This window comes from Chiloscyllium plagiosum, unplaced genomic scaffold, assembly GCF_037043375.1.
Source record: "Chiloscyllium plagiosum isolate Xiang-an unplaced genomic scaffold, Cpla_swu_hap1 HiC_scaffold_35, whole genome shotgun sequence".
Taxonomy (NCBI): domain Eukaryota; kingdom Metazoa; phylum Chordata; class Chondrichthyes; order Orectolobiformes; family Hemiscylliidae; genus Chiloscyllium; species Chiloscyllium plagiosum.
Genome location: NW_028270173.1, coordinates 39334372 through 39347993, shown reverse-complemented (window position 1 = coordinate 39347993; position 13622 = coordinate 39334372). Strand labels below are relative to the sequence as shown.

The 13622-nt window shown below is 45.7% G+C and overlaps 1 protein-coding gene across 1 annotated transcript in view; it reads right to left on the bottom strand.

Moving 5' to 3' along the window:
- Nucleotides 1-11242, bottom strand: part of LOC148140679 (IgGFc-binding protein-like) — a 189055-nt gene extending 177813 nt beyond the window's left edge. The window contains exon 1 of the mRNA XM_087978994.1: nt 11101-11242. Coding sequence (XP_087835120.1) covers nt 11101-11242 — 142 coding nt within the window. The remainder of the gene's footprint in view (nt 1-11100) is intronic.
- Between the last annotated feature and the right edge of the window lie 2380 nt (nt 11243-13622).

Below are 13622 nucleotides of genomic sequence, written 5' to 3'. Positions count from 1 at the left end.
AAACAAAAGGGAAGGGAGTAGACTAACAGTCAGAAATTGTGCTTCCTGTGCCACAGGTAAAAAGAAATGAGAGATGGAAAAAGATTTGGATCCAGGAACAGGTAAGATGAACTTAGATAGTGTAATATGAGAGGAGAAAGTGAGGACTGCAGATGCTGGATTTGACTGAGACAAGGTGGGGAGAGGAGAAATGAGGAAACTGGAGAAATCCGAGTTCATCCCTTGTGGTTGGAGGGTTCCTAGGCGGAAGATGAGGCGCTCTTCCTCCAACCGTTGTGTTGCTATGGTCTGGCGATGGAGGAGTCCAAAGACCTGCATATCCTTGGTGGAGTGGGAGGGGGAGTTGAAGTGTTGAGCCACAGGGTGGTTAGGTTGGTTGGTCCGGGTGTCCCAGAGGTGTCCCTGCCTGGACACACTTTCCTCATTCCTGAAGAAGGGCTCATGCCCGAAACGTCGATTCTCCTGTTCCCTGGATGCTGCCTGACCTGCTGCGCTTTTCCAGCAACACATTTTCAGCTAGTGTAATATGAGAGCTCTGGAAGACAGGTTCGATAATGATCCATTCAAAGGCAGACAGAAAAAAAAAATACATGGAAATTACTGTGATTTGCAGTCACAACTGCAATTGGTAGATGTGTCAAACGAAAAGACAGCCAGCGACAACCAAGGAGAGAGAAAAAGTAAAATAAAAATATAAGCCATTTACAAACTCTTTCTCACCATAAGGGGCACTAGACCTGCTGAGAGTACCCAGTTTACATGTATTTCCAGCTCTCTCTCTCTCTTCTAACATCATTGCATCTTTAGTGACTGGGGCTGGTGCAATACCTCTACATTTCGGCTTTGTCCTCTCTCTCCCTCTCTCTCTCTCAGTGTTGTTCTACTTTAGATCACTACAGTAGACCCCCGGCGTCTTCTCCCCTCCACCTCTCATCCCCTTCTCCACTCACGATCACTGTCCTGGCAGCAGCTGCACTGGCCTCCAGGCAGGTCCGAAGCGCAGCTGGCGCAAAGTCCTGTGTTTCAGATAGATAACTTTCCTGGGCGCAAAGAATTGTGGGTGACTTCGCCTCCATTGAGCATTTGTTTCAAAGGCTGAACATGCTGGCAAATGCTTCTGGGCGCCGCTGCAAACTAATGAGCCCCAGAAAACTTAGAGAGGCTCTTCTCCTTCTTCCTTTTCCACTGTTTTATCTGAAATTGGTCAGAGGGAGAAAATAATTAGCAATTTTCGTCGAGTAAATTAATTATTGTGACATTTCAACACGCTGCAGGAAGTGTATGGAGGAGGGACGGACTAAAGGGTACCTGGGAGCCAGAAAAAGGCGTTTGTGGGCTCTTACTCTCTCCATGCTGCAGAGAATCCTCCAGAGAAGTTGTCTGATCAAAGACTTTGCAAGGACATTCGGGAATGAAGAAAAAAGAAATTAAGCTGCCTCTAACATTGCTTTTAGGTCCCTGAACAGCTGGGACAAAGAGGTGTGCAGTTTCTGAATGGCAAAGAGATGTGCAGTTTCTGAATGGCTTTTGAGGTGCAGTTGGAGAAAGGATTGGTCCACTAAAGGATAATGAAGGAAGGCTGTGTGTCGAACCTGAGAGAATGGGTGAGATTCTGAATGATTACTTTGCATCAGTTGTTTACTAAGGAGAGGAACATGATGAATCTTGAGATTAGAGATAAAAGTTTGATTAATCTGGATCACACTGTCAGAAGTAGGGAAGATGTGTTGGGTAGGCTAGAGGTTATTAAGGTGGACAAATCCCCAGGACCGGATGGGATGCATCCAGGTTGCTGAGGGAGGTGAGAGAGGAAATAGTTGTGGCCCTGACACACATCTTTGTGGCATCCTTAAATACAGGTGAGGAGCTGGAGAACTGGAGGGTTGCTCATGTTGTCCCCCTGTACAAGAAGGGTAGTAGGGATATTCTGGGTAGCTACAGACCAGTGAGCCTGACATCGGTGGTGGGAAAGTTGCTGGAGAAGGTACTGAGGGATAGGATCTATTTATACTTAGAAAAGAATGGGCTTATCAGTGATAGGCAACATGGTTTTGTGCAGGGGAGATTGTGCCTTACCAATTTAATAGAGTTTTTCAAGGAAGTGACCAAGTTGATAGATGAAGGGAGGGCCATTGATGTCATATACATGGACTTTAAGGCGTTTGATAAAGTCCCCCATGGTAAACTAATAGACAAAGTGAAGTCACATGGTGTGCAGGGTGTTCTAGCTAGGTGGATAAAGAACTGGTTGAGCAACAGGAGACAGAGAGTAGTAGTTGAAGGGAGTTTCTCAAAACGGAGAAAGTTGACCAGTGGTGTTCCACAGTGGTCAGTGTTGGGGCCACTGTTGTTTGTAATATAGCTAAATGATCTGAAGAGGGCACTGTTGATATGATCAGCAAGTTTGCAGAAGACATGAAGATTGGCGGAGTAGCAGTCAGCATAAGGGACTGTCAGAGAATACAGGAGGATATAGATAGACTGGAGAGTTGGGCAGAAAGGTGGCAGATGGTTTTCAATCCAGACAAATGTGAGGTGATGGATTTAGGCAAGACTAATTCTAGAGCGAATTATGCAATGAATGGAAGAGCCTTGGGAAAAGTTGATGGGCAGAGAGATCTGGGAGTGCAGGTCCATTGTACCCTGAAGGCTGCTGCACAGGTGGATAGAGTGGTCAAGAAGGCATATAGTAGGCTTGCCTTCATTGGACGGGGTATTGAGTATAACAGCTGGCAAGTCATGTTAACATTGTACAAGACATTAGTTCAGCCGCATTTAGAATACTGTGTACAGTTCTGGTCGCCACATTACCAAAAGGATCTGGATGCTTTGGAGAGGGTGCAGAGAAGGTTTACGAGGATGTTGCCAGGTATGGAAGGTGCTAGCTATGAAAAGAGGTTGAGTAGGTTAGGTTTATTTTCATTAGAAAAAAGTAGATTGAGAGGGGACCTGATTGGGGTCTACAAAATCATGAAGGGTATAGACAGGGTGGATAGACACAAGCTTTTTGCCAGGGTGAAGGATTCAATAACGAGAGGTCACGCTTTCAAGGTGAGAGGTGGAAAGTTTAAGGGGGATACACGCGGCAAGTACTTCACACAGAGGGTGGTGGGCATTTGGAACGTGTTGCCAGCAGAGGTGGTAGAGGCAGGCACGGTAGATTCATTTAAGATGGGTCTGGATAAATGCATGAGTAGGTGGGGAGTAGAGGGATTACAGATGCTTAGGAATTGACTGACCGGCTTAGACATGACATTTTGATTGGTTCAGGCTTGGAGGGCCGAAGGGCCTGTTACTGGGCTGTAGATTTTCTTTGTTCTTTGTTCTTTGACTCTTAGGTTAAACTACCACCAGGTGTCTGTCTCTATTGAGAGTGTGGTTATAGTGACTAATTTATAATACTATCCTATTTGAAGCATCTAATGACATATCTTGGTCAGTCATGGCCTGCAGTTTAGTCCGGACAACAACCCAATCTCAGAGTACATCCTCAGCTCTATCACTTTCCACTTCATCCACCGGCCATCCTTGTGGTGTCCACGAGACAACCAAAGAAGTAAATTTCCCCTGTGCAGAAGAAATGATTTAACGGGTCATTAGTTCTGACCAGTTGTTTCAAGTTCACACCAAACTTGAAGCATTAACTGCTTCTCTCTCCACAAATGCAACCAAACCTGCTGAGTTTTTTTGAAGGTTCTCTGCATTTGTTTCAGATTTCCAGAATCTGCAGTATTTTGCTTTTATAAACTGGTCATTAATTAGACTGCTGTTCTCACTGGCATTCCCACTGACCCATTCGGGCTAGAGATTTGAGCAAGATTCACTTTAGGCACCTCATGATAGCGTCAGGAGCTCATTTTTCCAAGGAAGCATCAATAAAATTCAACAAGATTTTCTCTGTTGCATCCCAACTGTTAAACTAATAAAAGCAACAGCTGAGCCTTCCCACTACTGTTTTTCAAATTCACAGACCAGCTGGCAGATCTGAATAAGGAACTAAAAATCATTCCTGCTACCAATGTCTTAGAACATTGCAAACTGAAGAGAACTACAATCCATTCAGTGGGGTAATCCCATGAGAATTCACGTACAGGGAACGAGGATGTCTTGCTGCAAATATACAGGCCAATGGAGAGGGCACATGGAAGATTGTATGCAATTTTGCTCTCCTTATCTGAGGAGAATATTCTTGCTATACAGAGAGTGTATCAAAGAATTGCCAAATTGATTCCTGGGATGGCAGGAATGACACATGAGGAGTGATTAGGTCAGTAATGATTGGATTCACTTGAGGTTAGAAGAATGAGGTTGGATCTCATAGAATATTACAAAATTTAAACAGGACTGAACAGGTGAGATATAGGAAAGGTGTTCCTGATGGTGATGGAGTCCAGAACCAGGGGGGACATTATTTATAAATAAAGCTTTTTGGACTGAGATGAGGAGAAAGTTCTTCACTCAGAGAGCCTGTGGAATTCACTTCCCTGGAAAGAGATTGAAGCCAAAATGTTATGTGTTTTTAAGAAGGAGATAGATATGGGTCTTGTAGGTAGAAGAATCAATGGATGTGGAGAGATAGTGGGATTAGGGTACTTAATGGCAAGGTAGGCTTGAGGGGCCAAATGGCCTACTCCTGCTCCTATCTTCTCTGTTTTTATGAGTGGAGCTTATACATGTATAGCCACCTTTGGCTCAGTTGTAAGTGTTCTCAGCCCAAGGCAGAAGGCTGTGGGTTTCAATTTTGCTCCAGAATTTCAAAGCACTAATCTAGGCTGACAGTCTGGTATGGACGGAGTGCTGCACTGTTGGCAGTGCCACGTCTGAGGTGAGACCAAGGCTCTCTGAGGTGGATGCAAAAGGATCTTGTGTGTGAAGACTCTGGAGATGAGCACAGGAGCTTATCCTGAGATTCCTGGTCAATTTTTAAACCCTCAAATGATATGAAATAACAAATTATCTGTCAGCATCCTATTTCAGTTGATGGGGGTTTGTTATGTGAAAAAGCAGCTGCTGCATTTCCTACGTTACAACAATGACTACACTGCACTTTGGGCACCATGTGGTTGTCAAAGATGCTATACTAATGTAAATGTTTTTTGTCAGTCATGTGTCCTTCCAATCTCTCAGTTTTGAGATAGTTTTTAATGTTAATAATAAATAATTCACAATAACTAGCCATTCAGAGGTTGATGAAAATGTTCTGGGGACATGAGTTCACATCACACTAGGGCTGCTGGTGAAATTTAACTCCAATTAATAAACCTGTAGTTGAAATCTCATCTCAGTAATGTTGGCCATGACAATGATAATAGATCATTGTTAAAAATCCATCTGGTTCACTATAATCCTTTTGGAAATAAAATATGCCATCTTGGCCTAGTCTGGTCTACACGCCTTGATGCTTTCTGGCTTCTGCAATGGCTGGGCAAGTCACTCAACTCAATGAAAGTTAACATAAAGTCAGCTTCATCCCAGAGGACCATAGGAATGCTCTCTCATCAGAGAGAAACAATGAGTGGTGAGTTTAACCTAAGGGTCGCCAAGGACAGTTGGGGATGAGTAACAAATGTTGGCTTTGTGGATATCCACAAACCAAGGATATCATAGAATTCCCTACAGTGGGGAAACAGGCCATTTGGCCCAACAAGTCCACACCAACCCGCTGAAGAGTAACTCACTCCTTACCCTATTACTCTACATTTACTCCCGACTAATGCACCTAATGCACCTAATGGCATTGTGGGCGGCACGGTGGTAAGTGGGCGGCACGGTGGCACAGTGGTTAGCACTGCTGCCTTACAGCGCCTGAGACCCGGGTTCACTTCCCACCTCAGGCGACTAACTGTGTGGAGTTTGCACGTTCTCCCCGTGCCTGCGTGGGTTTCCTCCGGGTTCTCCGGTTTCCTCCCACAGTCCAAAGATGTGCAGGGCCAGGTGAATTGGCCATGCTAAATTGCCCGTAGTGTTAGGTAAGGGGTAAATGTAGGGGTATGGGTGGGTTTCGCTTCGGCGGGTCGGTGTGGACTTGTTGGGCCGAAGGGCCTGTTTCCACACTGTAATGTAATCTAATCCCTGAGCACTATGGGCAATTTAACATGACAAATCCACCTAACCTGAACATCTTTGTATTATGGGAGGAAACCAGAGACCCGAAGGTAACCCACACAGACACGGAGTGAATGTGGAAACTCCACACAGGCAGGAGTCCAAGGCTGGAATCGAACACATCCCTGGAGTTGTGAGGCAGCAGTGCTAACCGCTGAGCCAGTGTGCCACCCATAACCAGGGCCACCTAGTGAGCTCCGACCAGCATTGTAAGGGTTAATGATCCGAAACATTCATAAACAACGTTTCAAACTGATAATGTTACCTAAGTGACAAGTGGGCTGTAAACAAATGCAAATGCAAAGAAAATGACTGATGGCTTATCAGTTGTATCCAATGCAGCACTTCCTGACAGTGAAGGCCAAGTGCTGAAATTGTATAATCAGACTGCCAGTGGGAACTGGGCTGGGGCGATGACTTTTCACCTCTAAGGTGCATGCTGATATCTGCTCAGAGCGATCAGATGAAGCTATACCTCTTATCTGTTGGCTGTAGATTTACCACATTCAATGAATACAGCTGGCCCCAACACACACCACAGAGATGATCCTAACTTGACAACAATTGCAATCTCAGACATGCAGATCACTTCTGATGTTCAGGTTTTCTTACTTACTCATTCATGGATGCAAGCATCGCTGGCTTGGGGGTGACTTGTACTCTCGAAATGCTACATTCCTGGGGGTGCAGGAGCACTCTCAGCACTGATTGAGAGGGAGTTCCAGGATTTAGAGCCAGTGACAGTGAGGGAATGGCAATATTGTTCCTAGTCAGGATGGTGCTTGGCTTTGAGGGGAATCCTGCAGATTGCATTGTTCCCTTGCATTTGTTGTCCCTGACCTTCAAGGTAGTAGAGGTCCCATGTTTAGAAAGTGCTGTTTGAGGAGCTGCAGTAGGTTAGCTTATCGACAGCACATATTGATGCCGTGGGTTGTCTCTGGTGAACAGAGTGAATGTCGAAAGCAGTGGAAGGGATGTCAAACAAGCATCTCATAGAATTAAGGAATGCCTACTGTGTGGAAGCAGTTCATTCCCCCCATTGAATCCACATCCCACCCCATCTCTGTAACCCCGGATTTCCTCATGGCTAACCCACCTAGTCTGCACATCCCCGGCCACAATGGGTCAATTTAGCATGGGCAATCCACCTAACCTGCATATCTTTGGACTATGGGAGGAAACTGGAGGAAACCCATGTAGGCACAGAGAGAATGTGCAAATTCCACACACCAGTCGCCTGAGGGAGGAATTGAACCTGGGCTCTTGGGGCTGTTCGGGGGCAATGCTAACCACTGTGTCGCCCACCTTCACTTATATCTTCATTGACTCCACATCTTAACAACTGTATATTGGTGCTGGGTGTGCTGGAATAGTAAGTGAGCACAAAATTGAGCAAATAAGTGCTCTGTCATTGAAGACAAGACTGGTTTTATAAACAACTGCATAAAGTGCAAGTTCATTTCAAAGAAGAAGAAATTAAATGTAACCAGAAAAGTCATTTTTCAGATGTTTAACAGAATGAACATTATGATTTATTGCTCTAATGTATAATAGCAGTTCTGAGGTAGGCTTCTTGTCAGTATAGAACTCATTCGTATTTCAGTACTATAATCATCTGACCCCTCATGCAAACCCAAAGTGACAACATCATATTCGGATCAGGTCCGATCTGTCTTGACTGTTTTGTTTTATCTGAGCTTTTTTTCTGACCACCTCTTATCCATCTCTAGCCTGCACTGTGCAACTCAAAATGCACAGACAGGATGCAATTGTTGCACATTATACAAAGAGACAAAATGGAGCAGGAGTCTGCTTCACTGTTCGATAAAATCACCGCAGATCTGAGTCTGGCCTTGACTCCAATTTCCTGTTCAGCTCTGATACCCTTTGACTCCCCACACCCCATTCATCAAGAATCAATCTATCATTGCCTTCAAAATATTCAATGCCCCCATCTCCACCACTCTCTGGGGCAGGGTCACGCAGCCTTACATACAAACACACAAATTAGGTGCAGCAGTGGCCTGATCGCTTGCTAATATGATTGATAGACACTCCTCTCGGCACCCAATAAACTTTCAACCCCTTGCATTATCAAGACTCTATTTCTTTTTGCCTTGAAAATGTTCAAAGACTCTGCTTCCAACCTCTTTTGTGGAAGACAGCTCCAAAGGCTCATGACTCTTTGTGTGCAATAATTTTGCCTCATCTTTATCTTACATTTTATCTTCATTTTGAAACTGTAACCCCCCAGTTTTAGAGTTTAAAAGGCATTTTGATAAGTCCATGAATAGGAAAGGTTTGGAGGGATATGGACCAGGAGCAGGCAGGTGGGACTAGTTTAGTTTGGGAACATGGTCAGCATGGGCTGGTTGGTCTGTTTCGATGCTGTATGATTCTATGAGTATACTCTATAAGAGGAAACATTCTTTCCATGTTCTCATTGATGCTAGGGTCAAGAATGCCTTTATTTCCTTAGGAGGCTGAGGACATTTGGTATGTCCATACAGACTCTTACCAATCTTTATAGGTGCACCATAGAAAGCATTCTACTTGAATGCTTTATGGCTTGGTATGCCAACTGGTATGCACAGGACCATAAGAAACTACAGAGAGTTGTGAACACAGCCCATTACATAAGCCAACCTTCTATCCACTGACTCCATTTACACTTCTCACTGCCTCAGAAAGGCAGCCAATATAATCAGAGACCCCTCCCACCCCGGTTATAATCTCTTCCAGTGGACAGAAGATTCAGAAGGTTAAACTTGTGTGCCAACAGATTTCAAAACTGCTTCTTCCCTGCTGTTATTAGATTTCTGAATGGGCCTCTCAAATTTTACATTTAAAGGTGATCTCACACTTTTCACACCTTCTCATCTTCCATACCATTCCTTTCTCTGTTTCAGTGTCTCATGCACTTTATATGGAATGATCTGATTGCACTGCATACAAAACATTTCATTGTCCCGAGGTACATGTGACAAGAATAAACCAAACCAAATCAAACTAAACCAGCCAAGATCGCTCAGAAAAATCAGAACGTCTCTTACTCTTCACCAGCCTCTGAGAGAAAGAAAGACCTCATCTTAAATGGGAGACCGCTTGCTTTAACCTCTATCACTGCATTTTAGTCTCTCCCACAGCAGGAAGCCTCCTCTCAGCATCTACCCTCAACTACCCTGCCGTGATCTGAAAGGATCCAATGGTCCACTTGCTCACTCAGTCATTTCCTCTGCCCGTTATCCCATCCAGCTCCCTGTTGGATTTGCCAGCACTCCCCACCTTCTTTGCCTTTTTTCCATTTCTTCACCTCTCCCAGGATTCTATTCATAATCAAAAACAGAAGTTTGCTGGAAAAGCTCAGCAGGTGCGGCAGCATCTGTGCAGAGAAATCAGAGTTAACGTCACGGGTCCAATGGTCCTTTCTCAAAACTCTGATTTCTCTGCACAGATGCTGCCTAGAGCTTTTCCAGCAAACTTCAGGATTCATTTCTGATTTACAGCACCCGCAGCTCTTTTGGTTTTCATTTCGTACGTGCCATAATCCAACCTTCCATCCATTGACTCCATTTACACTTCACACTGCCTCGGGAAGAGACCCCTCCCACCCCGGTTATAATCTCTTCCAAACTCTTCCATTGGACAGAAGATGCAAAAGCTTAACCACGTGTACCAATAGATTTGAAAAGTGCTTCTTCCCTGCTGTTGTTAGACTTCTGAACGGACCTCTCAACTTTTACATTTAATGGGTGATCTCACTCTTTGTGCACCTTCTCAGCTTCCGTAACATTCCTTGCTCTGTTTCTGTGCACGGTATGATCTGCTTGCATTGCATGCAAAACAAAACTTTTCATTGTACCTAGGTACGTGTGACATTAATAAATCAAACCAAACCAACCAAGATCACTCAGGATTTTATATGTTCTCAAACACCAAGCTCCCTTGTTGAAGTGTTGACCAGGTTGGACAGAATAACCTCTTTGTTAGGGTGGAAGTTTTCCATAATTGGGATATTTGTAGTTGGGGCTGAGTGATATTATCACAAGACTATTCATTCGAAAACCTAACCAATATTCTAGGGACCTGGACTCAAATCCTACCATGGCAGATGATGGAATTTGAATTCAGCTTTTAAAAAAAATCTGGGATTAAGATTGTACTGATGATCATGGAACCAATGTCAGGAAAAAAAACTCACTAATGTCCCTTAGGCAAGGAACTCTGCCATCCTTCCTGGTCTGGCCTACATGTCATTCCAGACTTGAAGCAATAGAGTCGACTCTCAACTTCCTTCCGAAATGGTCCAACAAGCCACACAGTTCAATGGCCACAGCTAGGAATGGCCACTTAATGCTGGCCAGTCAGCAACACCCACGTTCCATGTACTATGAGAGAATTTTAAAAACTTATAGCAGATGGAATAGTAAAATCGATAGTGAACTAGCTCCACAGAAGCCGGTGTCCTGTCACCCAGTCACCCGTTATTCACACGAGACCGTAGTCTGACATCCTCAGAGCCAGCTCTCAGAGAGAGGAGAACCTCTGACACTCCGTCTCTCAGCCGGGGCTTCCTGGTTAGGCCAGATTAACAGCCCCAAACAGGGAACTCATATTCTGAGGTCCCTTGGCAGACCTTGTTACAATAACTACAGAGAGTTTGTCTAAGCAGCATAAAATCTTAGGAAAGGACTTGAAAACATCTCAGTCATATATTTGTCTGTGCTATCTGACCTACATTGGCTCTGGGTCAATGAATATTTTGCTTTTAAAATTCTCCTTGTTGTTTTCAAATCCCTTTGCAGTCTTACGCCTCCCTGACCTCCTGCCACCTCACGGCCCTTTGAGATATTCCCCTCCTCCAAACTCTGGCTTCTTTCACACCGCGATTTTAATTGCTCTGCCATTGACGGCTGTGCCTTCAGTTGCCTGGGAACTCCGTCCCTCAAACTCACTGCCTCCCTACCACCCCTCCCAAAGACATTCTCCACAAACCTGCCTCTTTGCCCAAGTTTTTAGCCACCTGAGGTGAAAGGCCTTCACCAGGTTCGGTGTTTGATCTTGCTTGTTCAAGCTCCCACGAACACCTTGGATATGTTGCTACATTGAAAACACAATGTCGTTTGTATTGATCCATTGTCTTATTGTCTTTCCAAAGTGCTTGCTAATGAAAAATAAGGAATTAGGGGTGGCATAGTGGCTAGAACTGCTGCTTCACATGCCAGGGACCTGGGTTCGATTCCAGCTTCGGGCAACTTTGGCTCAGGTACATAATTCTTTAAAGTTTCCATCACGGAGTGGTTAAAAAGACATTTGGCATACTTGACTTCATAGCTCAGTCCTTTGAGTATAGGAGTTAGGATGTCATATTGAGATTGTACAGGATGTTAGTAAGACTACTTGTGGAGAACTGTGTCCACTCTGGTCACCCTGTGATATTATTGAGCTGGAGAGGGTTCAGAAGATAGTCACCAGGATGCTGCCAACAGCGGAGGGTTTGAGATATAGGAAGAGCTTGGATGTTTTCGCTGGAGTGTAGGAGGTTGAGAAGTGTCCTTACAGAGGTTTATAAAATCATGAGGGCTGTAGATAAGGTGAAAGGCAGGTGTCTTTTCCCTAGGGTGGGGGATTCCAAGACTAGGGGGCACATTTTAAGATGTGAGGAAAACCATTTTAAAAAGGACATGGGGGCAGTTTTTTTTAAACAGAGAGTGGTTGGTATATGGAATGCGCTTCCAGAGGAAAAGGTGGATGTGGTCACAATTATATTTAGAAGACACTAACACAAGTACATGAAAAAAATGTTTGGAGGGGTATGGGCCAAGCACAAACTAGTTTAGCTTGGGTCGGCATGGACTGGTTGGACCGAATGGTCAGTTTCTGTGCTGTGACTCTATAACTGTCTGTTTGCACGTTCTCCCTGTGCCCATTTAGGTTTTTTCTGGGTGCTCCAGTTTCCTCCCACAATCCAAAGGTGTGCAGCTTCGGGTGAATGGGCCATGCTAAATTGCCCAGTGTTCAGGGATGTGCAGCTCAGGTGGATTGGGAAATTGCCCATAGCGTCCGGGGATGTGCAGGCTAGGTGGATTAGCCATGGGAAATGCAGGAATGGGGTGGCCACACCCCTTCTTCCTGAATCAGGACGGTACCTGGTTCAAGACCCTCTCTAGCATTTGAGGGCAGGAACCTGAAAAGTCAGCGCCTAGCTTTGTGGCTGGCCTGGCCATCATGGAATCCAAAGGTGTAACATTCTAATCTCAGATGTAATGGGGAGGGTGAACCTGGACTTATTTTAAAGATTGGATTAGATTCCCGACAGTATGGAAACAGGCCCTTCAGCCCAACAAGTCCATTCACACCCTCTGGAGAGTCGCCCAGTATAAGCCCACCCAGACCCGTTCCCCTATCCTATATTTACTAATGCACCTAACACTCTGGGCAAATTCCCAAGGTCAATTCACCCTAAACTGCGCATCTTTCGATTGTGGGAGGAAACCCACACAGACAGGGGGAGAATGTGGAAACTCCACCCAGCCAGTCTAGTGGGGGCGGGAATCGAACCTGGGTCCCTGGTGCTGAGCCACCTAAGTTTCATCTGTTCCCCTTGAGCCTCTTGGTCAAGGTTCACTTCCTTCAAGACATTTGCTGATTGTGATTGCAGACGGCAGGACAGCGAGCTCACAAATTGGGCTGAATAAAGAAGGGCTGAAAATGTGTTGCTGGAAAAGCGCAGCAGGTCAGGCAGCATCCAAGGAGCAGAAGAATCGACGTTTCAGGCATGAGCCCTTCTTCAGGAATGAGGAAGGTGTGTCCAGCAGGCTAAGATAAAAGGTAGGGAGGAGGCACTTGGGGGAGGGGCGTTGGAAATGCGATAGGTGGGAGGAGGTTAAGGTGAGGGTGATAGGCCGGAGTGAGGGTGGGGGCGGAGAGGTCAGGAAGAAGATTGCAGGTTAGGAAGGCGGTGCTGAGTTCGAGGGATTTGACTGAGACAAGGTGGGGGGAGGGGAAATGAGGAAACTGGAGAAATCTGAGTTCATCCTTTGTGGTTGGAGGGTTCCTAGGCGGAAGATGAGACGCTCTTCCTCCAACCGTCGTGTTGCTATGGTCTGGCGATGGAGGAGTCAAGGACCTGCATGTCCTTGGTGGAGTGGGAGGGGGAGTTGAAGTGTTGAGCCACGGGATGGTTGGGTTGGTTGGTCCGGGTGTCCCAGAGGTGTTCTCTGAAATGCTCCGCAAGTAGGCGGCCTGTCTCCCCAATATAGAGGAGGCCACATCGGGTGCAGCGGATGCAATAGATGATGTGTGTGGAGGTGCAGGTGAATTTGTGGCGGATATGGAAGGATCCCTTGGGGCCTTGGAGGGAAGTGAGGGGGGAGGTGTGGGCGCAAGTTTTGCATTTCTTGCGGTTGCAGGGGAAGGTGCCGGGAGTGGAGGTTGGGTTGGTGGGGGGTGTGGACCTGACGAGGGAGTCACGGAGGGAGTGGTCTTTTCGGAACGCTGATAGGGGAGGGGAGGGA